Consider the following 15,193-nt stretch of genomic DNA (forward strand, 5'->3'; position numbering starts at 1 on the left):
GCAAATTGTATAAAGTTGAAGAGATAAACGCGGTCGCAAGTGACTTTGATCAAATCGATTATATTCGAAAAGGAAGTAAAAATTATTATTTTTACAATATATAAATGTTCTCAAATTGTAGCATTCAAATTTTACGTATTAATTTCTTCCTCGTATATCTTAAGAACGCAAAAATGGATTATAAAGTTAAAAATAATTATTTTTTTACTTAAATAAATTAAATAAAATTTATTATTAAATTAAATAATAATTTATTTAATTTATTTATTAATAAATATAATATAAATATACTAATATATAAATATAATAATATATAATATAAATATAAAAATAAAATATATAAATATAATAATATATAAATATAATATATAAATATAATAATATATAAATAAAATATATAAATATAATAATATATAAATATAATAATATATAATATATAAATATTATATAAATATAATAATTATTTATTTTAAAAAACGATATGATATAATTTTATATAGATAAAAAAAATTTAACGCTCACATTTTCGAATATATCACACCTGCCAGCGCAATGCCGATCAAGTATATGTATAATACATTTCGATGCGATTAGATACGGATTAACTTCTGGAAATTTAAGATCTGTCGCACGGAACTGCACATTGCGTCTCCAAGCGAAACAGCTGATGTCGCAATGAATTTGCGGCTTCTATCGAACGCGAATGCGTTCTCCACGCGACAAATCCGGGAAGGGTCGTTCACCCCCGCGCCCTACGCGGCTCGCAGGATCATTAGTGCAATTAGGTATTCCCAAGACGTAGTCAGAGGGCACGTTATCGAGCGGTTGTAGGCGCAACGAGACGGCACAGGGGATGGGATGAGACGGGACGGAGATACGACATTGCGTTACAACATTAATTTCGGGGTTCAACGCTCCTGGCGAGCGGCTAGGTGTGCGTAGAGACAGACGTTTTCGTCTAGACACACGCAAAGCCCTCCTCTCGCCAACTGCCCTCGGCTGTTTAGCTCGAATTGGATGTGTAACTCGACATCTCTCCTTCGCGAAAACCCCTTCCTTTTGACGCAAATAAGTAATCCCGTCACGAGATTAAATCAATTAAAGGGCAAGAATGCGTGCGTCGAGTACGCATGGTATGTAAATTATATTTAATATCATGTCATTTTTATATTTACAATTTGTATATTTACGTATATTATTGCTTATTTCGAAGAACAGATTTATCTTCAGTCGAGGATCTTGTACAATAGAAGATTACTTATTAAAAGCCTTGTAAGAGAGAGAGAAAGAGAAGTTCGTGCTAATGTGCGACTATATTTTTCCCGTCTTGTCTCAAGGCCGAAGCTATGCCACTTTTGCATCTTCGTGCGACACTACCTTCCGCCAATGCCTTTTCGTTCCTTCCCGTTGCTCGTCTTCGTGCTTGAAGGTCGGACAAAGGGAGGCACATCACGCCGGCATCGGCTGAAAAAAAAAAGCGGAAAGAAAGACCGTCAGGACGCGATAAAGATGGCTTATTTTCGTCCAGACGAGGCTACAGATCGTCTGGCGCGAGAGATTTCGAGCTATATTTAAAATCGCGAGCGAAAAAAAAGCGCCCTACGTCTAAAAAGTCGCGAGTCGCGCGAGGATGACGCGCATCTCTACCATAATGCCGCTCCAATTTTGATATAGAGAGATTTTTAATTCGTTGTGTATTTTTTCAGAAAAAATATTGAAAATAAATAAAAACGAGATCATTATTTGCAATAAAATTTAATTATTTATCGAAATCTCAATAAAAATCTGTAAATAATTGCAACAAGTTAAAAATACACAGTAAAAAATTGTGTTAAATTTAACATATGTCACGTGTTCCAATGTTATTCTTACATTTTTATGATCAATAACAGACGAAATATATTGCTTTAACATATGGAAACTGTTATAGAGAGAAAAATAACACAACTTATCTGTTCATTTTAACATATAACATTTTATCAAAAATTCGTGCATTTACATATTAATTGTTGTTTTAACTCTTAGAAATGGTGAATATTAATTCAAACGCAAAAATGTCAAAATAACGCAATGATAATATTACATTAACATAAGAGTATGTTAAAAATTTAAAACAAAAATTTTTACACGAGAAAATTTTAACAGAAATACAAAATGTTTTTTACCGTGCAAAAATGTTTGAACGATCTAATTTGATTATACACACATTCTTTATCCCGCTAATTATATTTCTTTTACGATCCCCTCTAATTCTCCCGTATAATATCTACTCACATAATATACGTTATTGTGTAATAATTAAAAAATAATTTTTACTTATATTTATTTATCTTCAAATTGAAAGTTATACCACATGTATAGCTCATTCATCGTCTTTACACTCATCATCATCCTCCACGGTTTAAAGATTTTTCACGTATCAATGTCGAAAAATTTTTCGCTTAGCAAATCGTAAATTTTAATTGTAAATTTTCCGCGAAAACACGTTTACATTTGGAATTGCATATGAAGAAACGCGACGCGAACCGATGCGTGTGCCGCGTAGACACAAATAAATGCACATCGTAAATGTGACAGTTGTCGGGAGTTGCAGGCAAGGGTGGGAAAGGTAAACGACAAAAAGAAAGATGAGCGCGGGATGAAAACAATAAAGCCAAAGCATTAAGTACATCGTGCTTCAGCGCTTAGGATAAATATAGATTTTAGCGAACGCGGAGGTCACTCGCATTGCACATGGCAGAACAAACGTAGGAAGACTTTCTGTCGCCGCCGCTCGACACGCAGCTTGAAACTTCGACGACGAGTAGAATCAAAATGTTCTCGCTTTTCTACCATGTTCTCTGTAGATTCTCGTATGTCTATAGTCGATTGGCGAAACAGCGTACAACATGTGAACACGGTAAAAAACATTTTGTATTTCTGTTAAAATTTTCTCGTGTAAAAATTTTTGTGTTAAATTTTTAACATACTCTTAAGTTAATGTAACATATTATCGTTGCATTATTTTGACATTTCTGCGTTGAATTAATATTCACTGTTTCTAAGAATTAAAACAACACAATTAATATGTAAATCACGAATTTTTGATGAAATATGTTATATGTTAAATGAAATATGTTATATGTTAAATGAAATATGTTATATGTTAAAATGAACAGATAAGTTGTGTTATTTTTCTCTCTATAACAGTTTCCATATGTTAGACCGACATATCTCTTCTGTTATTTATCATAAAAATGTAAGAATAACATTTTCTTTTAATTAAATTTAATATTATAAATATGTTAATTTAAATAAAGATAAAGTTTAAGTGTTACAATTTTGTGTTAATTTTTAAACATATTACTTGTGTTATTTATTTACATATTTGCCTTCTGTTAACATTAAAATTAGAGTGGATAAATTGGGACATGTAAAATATGTTAAATTTAACACAAAAGTTTTTACTGTGAAGAGAATAATTTAGAACGCACGGTAAAAAACATTTTGTATTTCTGTTAAAATTTTCTCGTGTAAAAATTTTTGTGTTAAATTTTTAACATACTCCTATGTTAATGTAACATATTATCTTAATGTACATATTACATATTGCGTTATTTTGACATTTCTACGTTGAATTAATATTCATCGTTTCTAAGAGTTAAAACAACATAATTAACATGTAAATGCACGAATTTTTGATAAAATATGTTATATGTTAAAATAAAATGGGACATGTAAAATATGTTAAATTTAACACAAAATTTTTTACTGTGTGATTTTGATTGTCAAACATCTATACATTCTTTACATATTATTGATACTTCGTTTTTTATACAATATTTTATGCGTTTCCGATTTAATCGATATCTCTACTTGGAAGCTCGAATAGTTTGTGAAGACAAATGATGCCTAATCTCTGCCAATTACAATTTATCGCTCATTATTTAACGACTATATCAGCCTATTCGCATAATAGTCGCTGAGTCTTGCGGAAATGAATGCGCAATCGCACTTTTGCCGACACGCGTCGCGTCTTCGTAGAATCGCGTAGAAAGCGGGAAAGCAAGACAGGAGAACCCGTTGAAACGATGGGTGGAAATCATGGAAAACAACGATGATACCGCGGTGTCGTGGCCCTGCCTATAAATAAAGCGAAGAAATAATTGATATGGAACGACCTTCTACCATTTACGACGCATGGTCTCCCTCCTCGTCTGCTCGGTGCATCCCCGAGAGATGCACTTTTCGTCGCTATCGGCAGCTTCTTCTTTTGTTCCCCGGCTACATCGCTAATGTAAGGGCGGCGACAACGTTTAAAAATATCACGCGACAAATTGTCACGCGTGTTCTCGTAGACTTTGGATGATCGGACGTTTTCGATTAAAACAACCTCATTATTTGTCGCCTTCCTCATTTCATTTCATCACGCTTTTTATTTCGAACATTGCATTATAATACTTTTCGAAAATAGATAATAAACACGTACGAAAGGGTATTGAAAACGATTATGTAAAATGACTTTTCGAAAAACTCCATGAATTTAATTTTCGCTCTAGGAATTTCTGCGAATTTGTGTTCGACTTATACTACACAGTAAAAAATTTTGTGTTAAATTTAACATATTTCACGTGTCCCAATTTATTCACTCTAATTTTAATGTTAATTTAACAGAATACAAGTATGTAAATAAATAACACAAATAATATGCTTAAAAATTAACACAAACGTGTAACACTTAATCTTTATCTGTAAATAAAGTTTATGTTAAATTAACATATTTATAATGTTAAATTTAATTAAAAGAAAATGTTATTCTTACATTTTTATGATAAATAACAGAAGAGATATGTTGACTTAACATGTGGAAACTGTTATAGAGAGAAAAATAACACAATTTATCTGTTCATTTTAACATATAATATATTTCATCAAAAATTCGTGCATTTACATATTAATTGTGTTGTTTTAACTCTTAGAAACGGTGAAATTAACTCAACGCAGAAATGTCAAAATAACGCAACGATAATATGTAACATTAACATAAGAGTATGTTAAAAATTTAACACAAAATTTTTACGCGAGAAAATTTTAACAGAAATACAAAATGTCTTTTACAGTGTATACCACAAAAAAAAATTATGTGCGAGACTTGAGGAAATTCTGCCGTAAACTTTTAGCGATAAAATTTCTGATAATGTAATCTAAATCCAAGACGTAGTAATTGGACGAACTGTTTGACACTTTATTAAATATGAAATCATCGCGACCGGGACGATTGCATATCGCTTTCTCCTCGAAAATATTTTCATTATATTACTATTATTTAGCTTTTGTTTTTTTCATCAAATATAAACTTGAGAATTCATCAAATTGTGATTCACGTCCATAACAAATAATTGACGTGGAATCAGTTGAGTGGATTATACCAATCATAGACATCAATACGTAAAAGGTTTTTCGACTGTCAAACTTTCTCTCGCCGACTTTCAACCGCGTAAAACGCAAAGGGCGCGGCGGGGAGGGTACGTCCCGTAATCGTAAAGTTGACGTGATTAATAATAATTAGTTTTCGGAAGTAGACGGCGTGACGGGTATAGTGGCATCATGTAGATCTACGGTAGATGCGAGTCCGCGCGCGCGTCAGACGATCGCTGCACGGGACAGCTGACGGGTGACAGTGACAGTGACGGCGAATAAAAGCAAGACGAGGGTAGATCGCAGGGGGGGGAGAGATGATAATCGAATTATTCGAATGTGCTCGAAAACGCAGAGAGCGCAAGGTTAATCGCGGTGTCCGTCGCGATTATTCTAATAAAACGTAAACGAAAATAAATCTCCTCCGCACGCGCGAGCGTCACGCAATTTCGTCGAATTTTCATGCAAAATTGAGAAAAGTCGAAGTTGCGTGTCTCCAGCTCGTGCAACTCGTACATCGAATAATAAAAGACACCGGCGACATTCCATTCGAGGAATGCTTTGCCGTTACAATGTAAATGAATAAATATCCCGCACGAAAAGAATCTATTTATCTGCTTCTTTTCTTTTGCATCTATAATCACTTCTATAATATTTAAATGAATATTTATTAAACTGATTATTTATTAAACAGAAATGAATATTTATATATAAATATAATTAATATAAACGACTACTTAAAATTACTTTATGCAAAATACTTAATAAATTTTTAATAAAAAGATACTATTCGAAAAATTCAATCATATTATGACGGATGAATTTAATTAGAAAATATAAATATATTAATTGATTAATTAATTCCTAGACAAATTATCACATTGACATGTATGTTATAAATGTATTTGTATATCTGTAAATATGTAACTATATAATCTCTCTATGAACAAATTTTATTTTCATATACGGTTTGATTGATTTTCTCAATATATGCATATGTGAGAAAAATCGTTTGATTGACCAACAAGACATACAGGGTGGGCCATTTTAAGTGATCCACTCAAATAATTTTTTTATATTTGAATGTACAACAAAATGTTTCAAATAAAAGTTGCTTGACTTTGAGGGGGACAGAAGATGGGTGGCAAAAATTTGACCTTGGATAGTCATTTGAAGGTCACGTAAAGGTTACCTTTAATTTCTTAAATGGAACCCCCTATTTTTCATTCCATATTCTTGTAGCTTATCTCGAGAGCTTTCCAAAACACTATAATTAAGTACCTTTTCATTAAGCACTTTTTGAGTTATAAAGCTTGAAATAATTTCTTAATTTTACATAAACCATAAAATATCTAGTAAACCATTCATTTTTCAATTATCTTACCTTCATACTTTTATGTACAAAATAATGAGAAGAATCAATTGGTGTAAAGAAAACACATAGTTGTTTCTAAGAAAAAATATGTAATTTGCAATTAACAATTCCATATTTTTTCTTAAAAACAACTGTATGTTTTCTTTACACCAATTGATTCCTTTTTATTCCTGATTATTTTGTATATAAAAGTATGAAGGTAAGACAATCGAAAAATGAATGGTTTACTAGATATTTTATGGTTTATGTAAAATTAAAAAATTATTTCAAGCCTTATAACTCAAAAAGTACTTAATGAAAAGGTACTTAATTATACTGTTTTGGAAAGCTCTCGAGATAAGCTACAAGAATATGCAATGAAAAATAGGGGGTTCCATTTAAGAAATTGAAAGTAACCTTTATGTGACCCTCAAATGACTATCCAAGGTCAAATTTTTGCCACCCACCTTCTGTCCCCCTCGAAGTTAAGCAACTTTTATTTGAAACATTTTGTTGTACATTCAAATATAAAAAAGTTATTTGAGTGGATCACTTAAAATGGCCCACCCTGTATATGATTGGAAGCATTTTGGTTAAATCAAACGAATTTCTAGTTATCATGTTAAGACATGATTTTTTATAACTAGAACGTTTAATAGATTTTACTATAGAATTTGGTTAGTATTTTCTGGTTGGATCTATAATATTTCTTGTTACATTAATTTCTTTGCTTGCCGCTAGGCGGCGAGCCACTCTTAACTTAACTCGTATTCAATATTTGCCATGAAATGTCTATAAAAAACTAGTATTAACATTAAATCCAAAGTATTTTTTACTCTTACGAGCAGTAATGTCAGAAAGAGAACGCAAGCTCTCTGATTGTTTAAGCTGCATCTTGTTCACAGTAAAAAATTTTGTGTTAAATTTAACATATTTCACGTGTCCCAATTTATCTACTCTAATTTTAATGTTAATTTAACAGAAGGTAAATATGTAAATAAGTAACACAAGTAATATGTTTAAAAATTAACACAAAAGTGTAACACTTAAACTTTATCTGGAAATAAAGTTTATGTTAAATTAACATATTTTTAATGTTAAATTTAATTAAAAGAAAATATTATTCTTATATTTTTATGATCAATAACAGACGAAATGTCGCTTTAACATATGGAAACCATTATAAAGAGAAAAATATCACAACTTATCTGTTCATTTTAACATATAACATATTTTATCAAAAATTCGTGCATTTACATATTAATTGTGTTGTTTTAACTCTTAGAAACGGTGAATATTAATTCAACGCAGAAATGTCAAAATAACGCAATGATAATATGTTACATTAACATAAGAATATGTTAAAAATTTAACACAAAAATTTTTACACGAGAAAATTTTAACAGAAATACAAAATGTTTTTTACCTTGTTCTTGCATCACTGTTTATCAGTTTAATTTCTAACAAACTGAACTTAAAATAATTTATTCAATAATCTGAATTGAATTTATGCAATAATCGTATTGGAATTCAGAATATTAAACAGACTTTTGAGATTAGGTGGAAAAATATTTTAGACGACTTGACGCTGGCGAGTTTAATATTATTAACCAGAAAATTTGGTAAATTTAACAGGAAGAAATTAATCAGATTCATCTGGTAATTCCTACAAGAATTCTGGTTTGTTCATTTTCCAACAGACATACTGGTTGAATCTACCAGAATTCTAATTAATGCAATCAGATTTTTTTCTCAGTGCACTGTTTATCGGTTTAATTTCTAACAAACTGAAATAATTTATTCAATAATCTTGATTGAATTTATGCAATAATCGTGTTGGAATTCAGAATATTAAACAGACTTTTGAGATTAGATGGGAAAAATTTTAGACGACTTGGTGCTGGCGAGTTTAATATTATTAACCAGAAAATTTGATAAATTTAACAGGAAGAAATTAATCAGATTTATCTGGTAATTCCTACAAGAATTCTGGTTTGTTCATTTTCCAAAAGACATACTGGTTGAATCTACTAGAATTCTAATTAATGCAATCAGATTTTTTTCTCAGTGTGATCATCTAAAATCATTTTCTTCTAAATCTTCCTCGAATTGCGTCGTGTCCTCTAACTCGAGAAACGTTGCACGAGATTCATAAGTTTCACGGAAAATTTCTTACAGCCACCGGCGAGCGAGGAACCAGTCGAATACCAGGACGAGTGTGGCCGGCTTAGAAGATGCGCGCAAAGTCGCGTATCAATACGCGCCGAGTGCGCGTTGATTGATCGATCGGGAGAAAAACGTCGCTCGCTCTCGTATAACGGTACGATTTGAGGTGGCTCTACCCTTCATGGAAGCGGTCGTCTTCACCGAGCGATGGCCTGAATAGAGTCTCTTACCGGTGTATATAAATCTGCCTGCTGTCGCGCCGCTTCTCTCTTTCTTCTTTTTTCCCCTTTTCGCGTTTCGATGGATCGATCCGCGCTTGATCGTTCTCCAGAAGAGAGATCCAAGATCGGGTTTAACGTCGGTCATCGGGGCAAATGTCGGACACACGTGCGTGTCACCGCGATCGACAAGAAACGACGGTCAGCTGAGTTCTCTCTTGCTGATTTATTGCCGATCTCTCGATCGCGGGTATTACAATCACGAGGAAATCCTGCGCGGGTATTTGTGAAGCGTTTTTGCGACACCACGACATACGCTGCGGTCAACGAGAGAAGAAGTTTCTAAATTGACGGATCCTCTTATTTTGAAAACTAGCCATATCCTTCAGGTTTTGTCGATGTTTTATTCACGATCTACTCAATCCCGATCTGCAATCGCGTCGCAACTCATCTCGATCTCATGAAAGCTAGGCGTAATGAATGAGACAAGCAAAAGGATATCGGAAGCAAAGATTTTGCCGTTTATGAAATAAAATCATATCTTAACTCGTTTAATGTTTTTCAATCTATCTTTTTATATAATAAGCGTGAGGGAAATTACGGAAAAATTAAACTTTTTATCAATTAATTGTATAGTGCGAAAAAACTGCAGGATAAAAACTTGGAGCGATATTTCACCTTTAGTGGAATTATGATAAATTGAATTACAAAATTTTATTTGTACAAGGAATTTTTGTGCGTTTTATCTCTTTGAACATTTCATATATCGTAAAAAGTGTATGACCCGAAAGAGATTCCTCCTTGACTCTTTCGTGTCAATGATTATGTGTCAATGATTCACAAACTTCTGCAAATCCATGCAATTCCGAAGATGTATTCGTCAACCAGAGAAAACACAACACGGATAATCAATTGCGAGCATGTTTTTTATTTTATCTACAAGTATATCTACAAGTGTATTTGATAATATATGCCGATAGTATAACATCGAAGAGTTCAAGTAATTAACAAAATTACGATTCTCAAGGAAACGCGCTTTACAACCACTTAAATTGCTACCATCAGCAATCAGAAAAAAACACAAAATGTATGCTTCACTTGATCAATGAAGAAAATATCGTGATCGACGAAGTCGAAGGATGTTTCTCGCAATATCTCCGCGATATACTTATTTTAAGAAGTATGCTCTTATATCGCGCACAGACCGACATACGTGTACATGCTTATGTATGAGATTATTACATGTAATTTATGATCTTTTTTATTCATAAAAAGACCAAATCGTGCGGAATAGTCGACATTACGTCGCCGTTATAAAGCCGATCAAAAAACGTATTATTACGCATCAATTAACTTTCGTATTCGCGATGAGAAACAGTATTTTCTAATAACGCCATTTTATCGCCGATGCTTTCGTCTGATTATCGACCAATTAGAAATAATTATTCGCGCGCGTTACAGTCAATGCAATTTCAATGTAACGCGATGATCGATGTAAATCATCAAAAGCCATACCGCTTCTTCTACGATCTCCGTGTTTTTATAAACTCTTTCTAGCGTTTATTGATCGTGTCATCGTATGATTAATAAAATAAGGTAAACATTTTCGAATCCTTAACTTTGTACTCCAATGCACTAGAAATAGCTTGACGTAAATGATTATCGCGTTCATTTTCTATCCGATAACCTCTAAAGCAACTTAACTAAGTTGTCGTAACGTAGCTTATACTATGTTGCGATCTTTGGTATCACCGTGATACTTGATATTTTCGCGAACGCAGATATATTTTGATATCTTTATCTTGCTAGGAGATGAAAAAAAAAAATTCTAACGCACATCCGATTTGAAACTATTTTCTAACCAGCGCAGAAATATGACAAGATATATTCTTGAGTTTGTAAATAATATGCATAAGAAAAACAGTCACTCGAATATTTATTCAGATTGTGATGACATTTAAATGCGAATCAAAAATTGTATTCCAAAATGCATCAGTTCATATATATATATGAGCATATATCTTTGTTTATACGTCAGCGAAAATCAATACTGTTTTATTTTTTTATTTTACCTCATTCATGATATCCAGTATTTATGTAGATAGCACAAAGTGGTCATGAAATCATTAAGCGCTGCAACGATACTACTTTATCGAGTACTATACTTTCGAGGATATAGTATATCGACTACATTGAGAATCTTTTCATTCACAAATAATAAATGATGCAATGCGAGATCCGATGGCGAATTCTCTACATTAAAAAAAAACAAGAAAAAACCCGAAAAGACGCATTCATATACGGATTATTGGGAAAGAAATGGCACTTTATCATCGTTGGCGTGTGTAGCGCATCAACAAGACTATCGACGAGACATTATATCTCCTATTTGGAATTTTCCGACATAATTTACGCGAACCATACACCCTAATGCATTTGTACTACGCAGCATAAATAATCATACTCGATTGAAAATTATAATATTGCGAAGAGCATTAGAAATAAAAATCTGAATATCAATGTGTGCAATTAGAAATCTTATGCAATTAATATTCTTATTCTAACAAGGAAGTGTCTCCCTCCGATTTTGATGAGCTTTTAATATGTTGTTTATCAGACAAAAATAAGGGATACGTATTTTTTTATAAGTGCCCATACGCATGTCTAAAGGATGCTAAAACATCCCTTTGAAAAAAGTCGGTTTCTCCCTTTCGAGATGAATATTTCAGAAACTATAAGAGATAGAAAAAAATTTTTAAACTAAAAGTTAAATGGTTTCAAGAATACTTTACAACAATAACAAAAAGAAATTTTGAAAATTATTTTGAAAAATTAAAAAAAATAAAAATTTTTTTTTGTTATTGTTGTAAAGAACTCTTGAAGCCATTTAACTTTTAATTTAAAAATTGTTTTCTATCACTTATAGTTTCTGAAATATTCATCTCGAAAGAAAAAAACTGATTTTCTTCAAAGGATTATTAGACACGCGTATGGGCACGGATTATTAGACACACGTATAAAAAAATACGTGTCCCTTATTTTTGTCTAGGAAACAACATATTAAAAGCTCATCAAAATCGGAGGAGGACACTTCCGTGCCTACACACATATACAGGGTGTCCCAAAAGTCCCGAACCGGTCGAATATTTCATAAACTATGCACTTTAGAAAGAAATGTTTCAGACAAAAGTTGTATGGCTTGAAGGGCCATCAGATACTTGCAATGATTTGAGATGGGAGAGTCGTTTGAAAGTCACGTGAAGATCACCGTCAATTTCTTAAATGGAATTCCCCATTCTTTATTAAATATTTTTATTAAATATTCTGGTAGCTCACGTCGAGAGCTTTCCAAAACATATAATTATGTTAGTTTTCATTAAGTACTTTCCGAATTATGAGGCTTGAAATCATTTCTTAATTTTACATAAACCGTAAAATATCTTGTAAAATATTCATTTTTCGATCATCTTACCTTAATACTTTTATGTAAAATAATGAGAGGAATCATGGTGGTGTAAAGAAAAAACATAGTTGTTTTTAAGAAAAAAATATATAATTTGCAATTAACAATTACATATTTTTTTTTAAACAACTATGTGTTTTCTTTACAATTGATTCCTCTCATTATTTTGTACATAAAAGTATTAAGGTAAGATAATCGAAAAATGAATATTTTACTAGATATTTTATGGTTTATGCAAAATTAAGAAATGATTTCAAGTCTCATAACTCGAAAAATACCCAATGAAGAAATATTTAATTATAGTGTTTTGGAAAGCTCTCGAGATAAGCTACACGAATATGTAATAAAAAATAAAGGGTTCCATTTAAGAAATTGTCGGTGATCTTCACTTTCAAATGATTCTCCCATGTCAAATTATTGCCACTATCTGATGGCCCCCTTCAAGCCATACAACTTTTGTTTGAAACATTTCTTTCTAAAGTGCATAGTTTATGAAATATTCGACTTGTCCGGGACTTTTGGAACCCTGTATATATATATATATATATATATATATATATATATATATATACAGGGTCATTCAAAAGTATATATATATATATATATATATATATATATATATACATATGATTGATGAGAAAGAGAGAGAGATAATTATTGTGTATTATGAGATTTATATATTATGTATATCTTGTCTTTTCCAGATCAAAGGCTAAGGCATTCAAAGGGCAACTTAGACGTGTTGTACTTTAAATTCTCCGACAAAGTCATTCAGCATCGCGTTACTAAAGCAGAATTATCTTTGTGGATATGGGGTGTCAATCAAGAAACCGCGGAGCTCGGCGAATCGATCGATCTAGAAGATCAAGATGCTGGTCCGGTAACAATCACGTTACAGAGGATTCTTCGGGGCGCAACTGAGACTGGCGGACCCCTATTGGGTCCACCTCTCACCACGAAGCACCCTCGACTGTTTGGACGACGGGGAGGTTGGATCACGATCGAGCTCAAACGAATGGTGGCCGAGTGGTTCAAACATCCCCGGGACAATCTTGGAGTGGCTTTGAAGATCACTGGATCCGGCGGGAATCATCGCAGGAATTCGCCTCGATTGGTCGAGACCAATCCCGGCGCAGAATACGCACCGTATCTCGAAGTGCAGATGCAGGAACTCGATTCGCGAAGAAGCTCTAGGATCAAGAGAAACGTGGGACTCAATTGCGACGAGGCTAGTCAGGAGACTAGGTGTTGCCGGTATAAGCTAACAGTGGACTTTGAAAAATTTGGCTGGGATTGGATAATCGCACCGAAAAAGTGAGTACATTTTTGGTGATATTTTTCCATTTCCCATTTTCTTTTATCAAGATTCTCTAATCTTTAGAAAGGTTTACATCGGTCGATTATAAATCCTATTTCTTTAATGCCGTTATTTATCCGCATATTTTGCGAGCAATGTTTCAAATATATTAACTACACAGTAAAAAATTTTGTGTTAAATTTAACATATTTCACATGTCCCAATTTATCCAGTCTAATTTTAATGTTAATTTAACAGAAGCCAAGTATGTAAATAAATAACACAAATAATAGGTTTAAAAATTAACACAAAAGTCTAACACTTAAACTTTATCTAGAAATAAAGTTTATGTTAAATTAACATATTTATAATGTTAAATTTAATTAAAAGAAAATGTTATTCTTACATTTTTATGATAAATAACAGAAGAGATATGTCGATTTAACATCTGGAAACTGTTACAGATAGAAACATAACACAACTTATCTGTTCATTTTAACATATAACATATTTCATCAAAAATTCGTGCATTTACATATTAATTGTGTTGTTTTAATTCTTAGAAAGACGTGAATATTAACTCTACGCAGGAATGTCAAAATAACGCAACGATAATATGTTACATTAACATAGAGTATGTTAAAAATTTAACACAAAAATTTTTACACGAGAAAATTTTAACAGAAATACAAAATGTTTTTTACCCTGTACTTGTTTTCTGTTGTAAGATCGAGTCAAAGATCAGAATTAGGCAATCAGATTTAACGACAAATAAACAGAAAATGATTTATTAGAAATCCCTCTCTTTCTATCTTTATCTCTTTTTATATATCGGAGATTATAATAAATTTATTCATTTGAGTTATTAGATCGATGTATTTTATTATAATATTATAATATTATTATATTATAATATTATTATATTATTATATTATTATATTATTATATTGTAATAATATTATAATATTATAATATTATTTGCCCGTTTAGTAGAATATTCTGAAACGTATAATGCTTCCACGAGAGCATATACATGTATATATATTCTGATTTGCGAAACGATTAATGCATCGTTAGTTAAGCACGTACTCGTACAGATTTTTCTAGTGAAAGAAAATATTTGAGCTACACTTGGCTTCACTGCAGAAACTGTAGCTTTCTTGGCACGTAGAACAACTTTTACATCAACAATACTAAACGGTTATTACGCACGTTCAATCTAAAAATATCTCCTATTTGCGCTCATTAATATTGCGTATGAATGTATATTTTAAATTAATTTGTTATAATGACATTAA

The 15,193-nt window shown here is 31.9% G+C and overlaps 1 protein-coding gene and 1 long non-coding RNA gene across 2 annotated transcripts in view; one reads left to right on the forward strand and one right to left on the reverse strand.

Moving 5' to 3' along the window:
* The window catches only part of LOC105252327 (growth/differentiation factor 8), a 32,293-nt gene that overhangs the window by 13,307 nt on the left and 3,793 nt on the right, over positions 1–15,193 (forward strand). The window contains exon 2 of the mRNA XM_011259657.3: positions 13,303–13,912. Coding sequence (XP_011257959.1) covers positions 13,303–13,912 — 610 coding nt within the window. The remainder of the gene's footprint in view (positions 1–13,302; positions 13,913–15,193) is intronic.
* Positions 735–15,193, reverse strand: part of LOC105252328 — a 40,797-nt gene continuing 26,338 nt past the window's right edge. The window contains exon 3 of the long non-coding RNA XR_889285.2: positions 735–1,464. This is a non-coding gene — a long non-coding RNA (uncharacterized LOC105252328). The remainder of the gene's footprint in view (positions 1,465–15,193) is intronic.

This window comes from Camponotus floridanus, unplaced genomic scaffold (assembly GCF_003227725.1).
Source record: "Camponotus floridanus strain SB8 unplaced genomic scaffold, Cflo_v7.5 scaffold51, whole genome shotgun sequence".
Classification (NCBI taxonomy): domain Eukaryota; kingdom Metazoa; phylum Arthropoda; class Insecta; order Hymenoptera; family Formicidae; genus Camponotus; species Camponotus floridanus.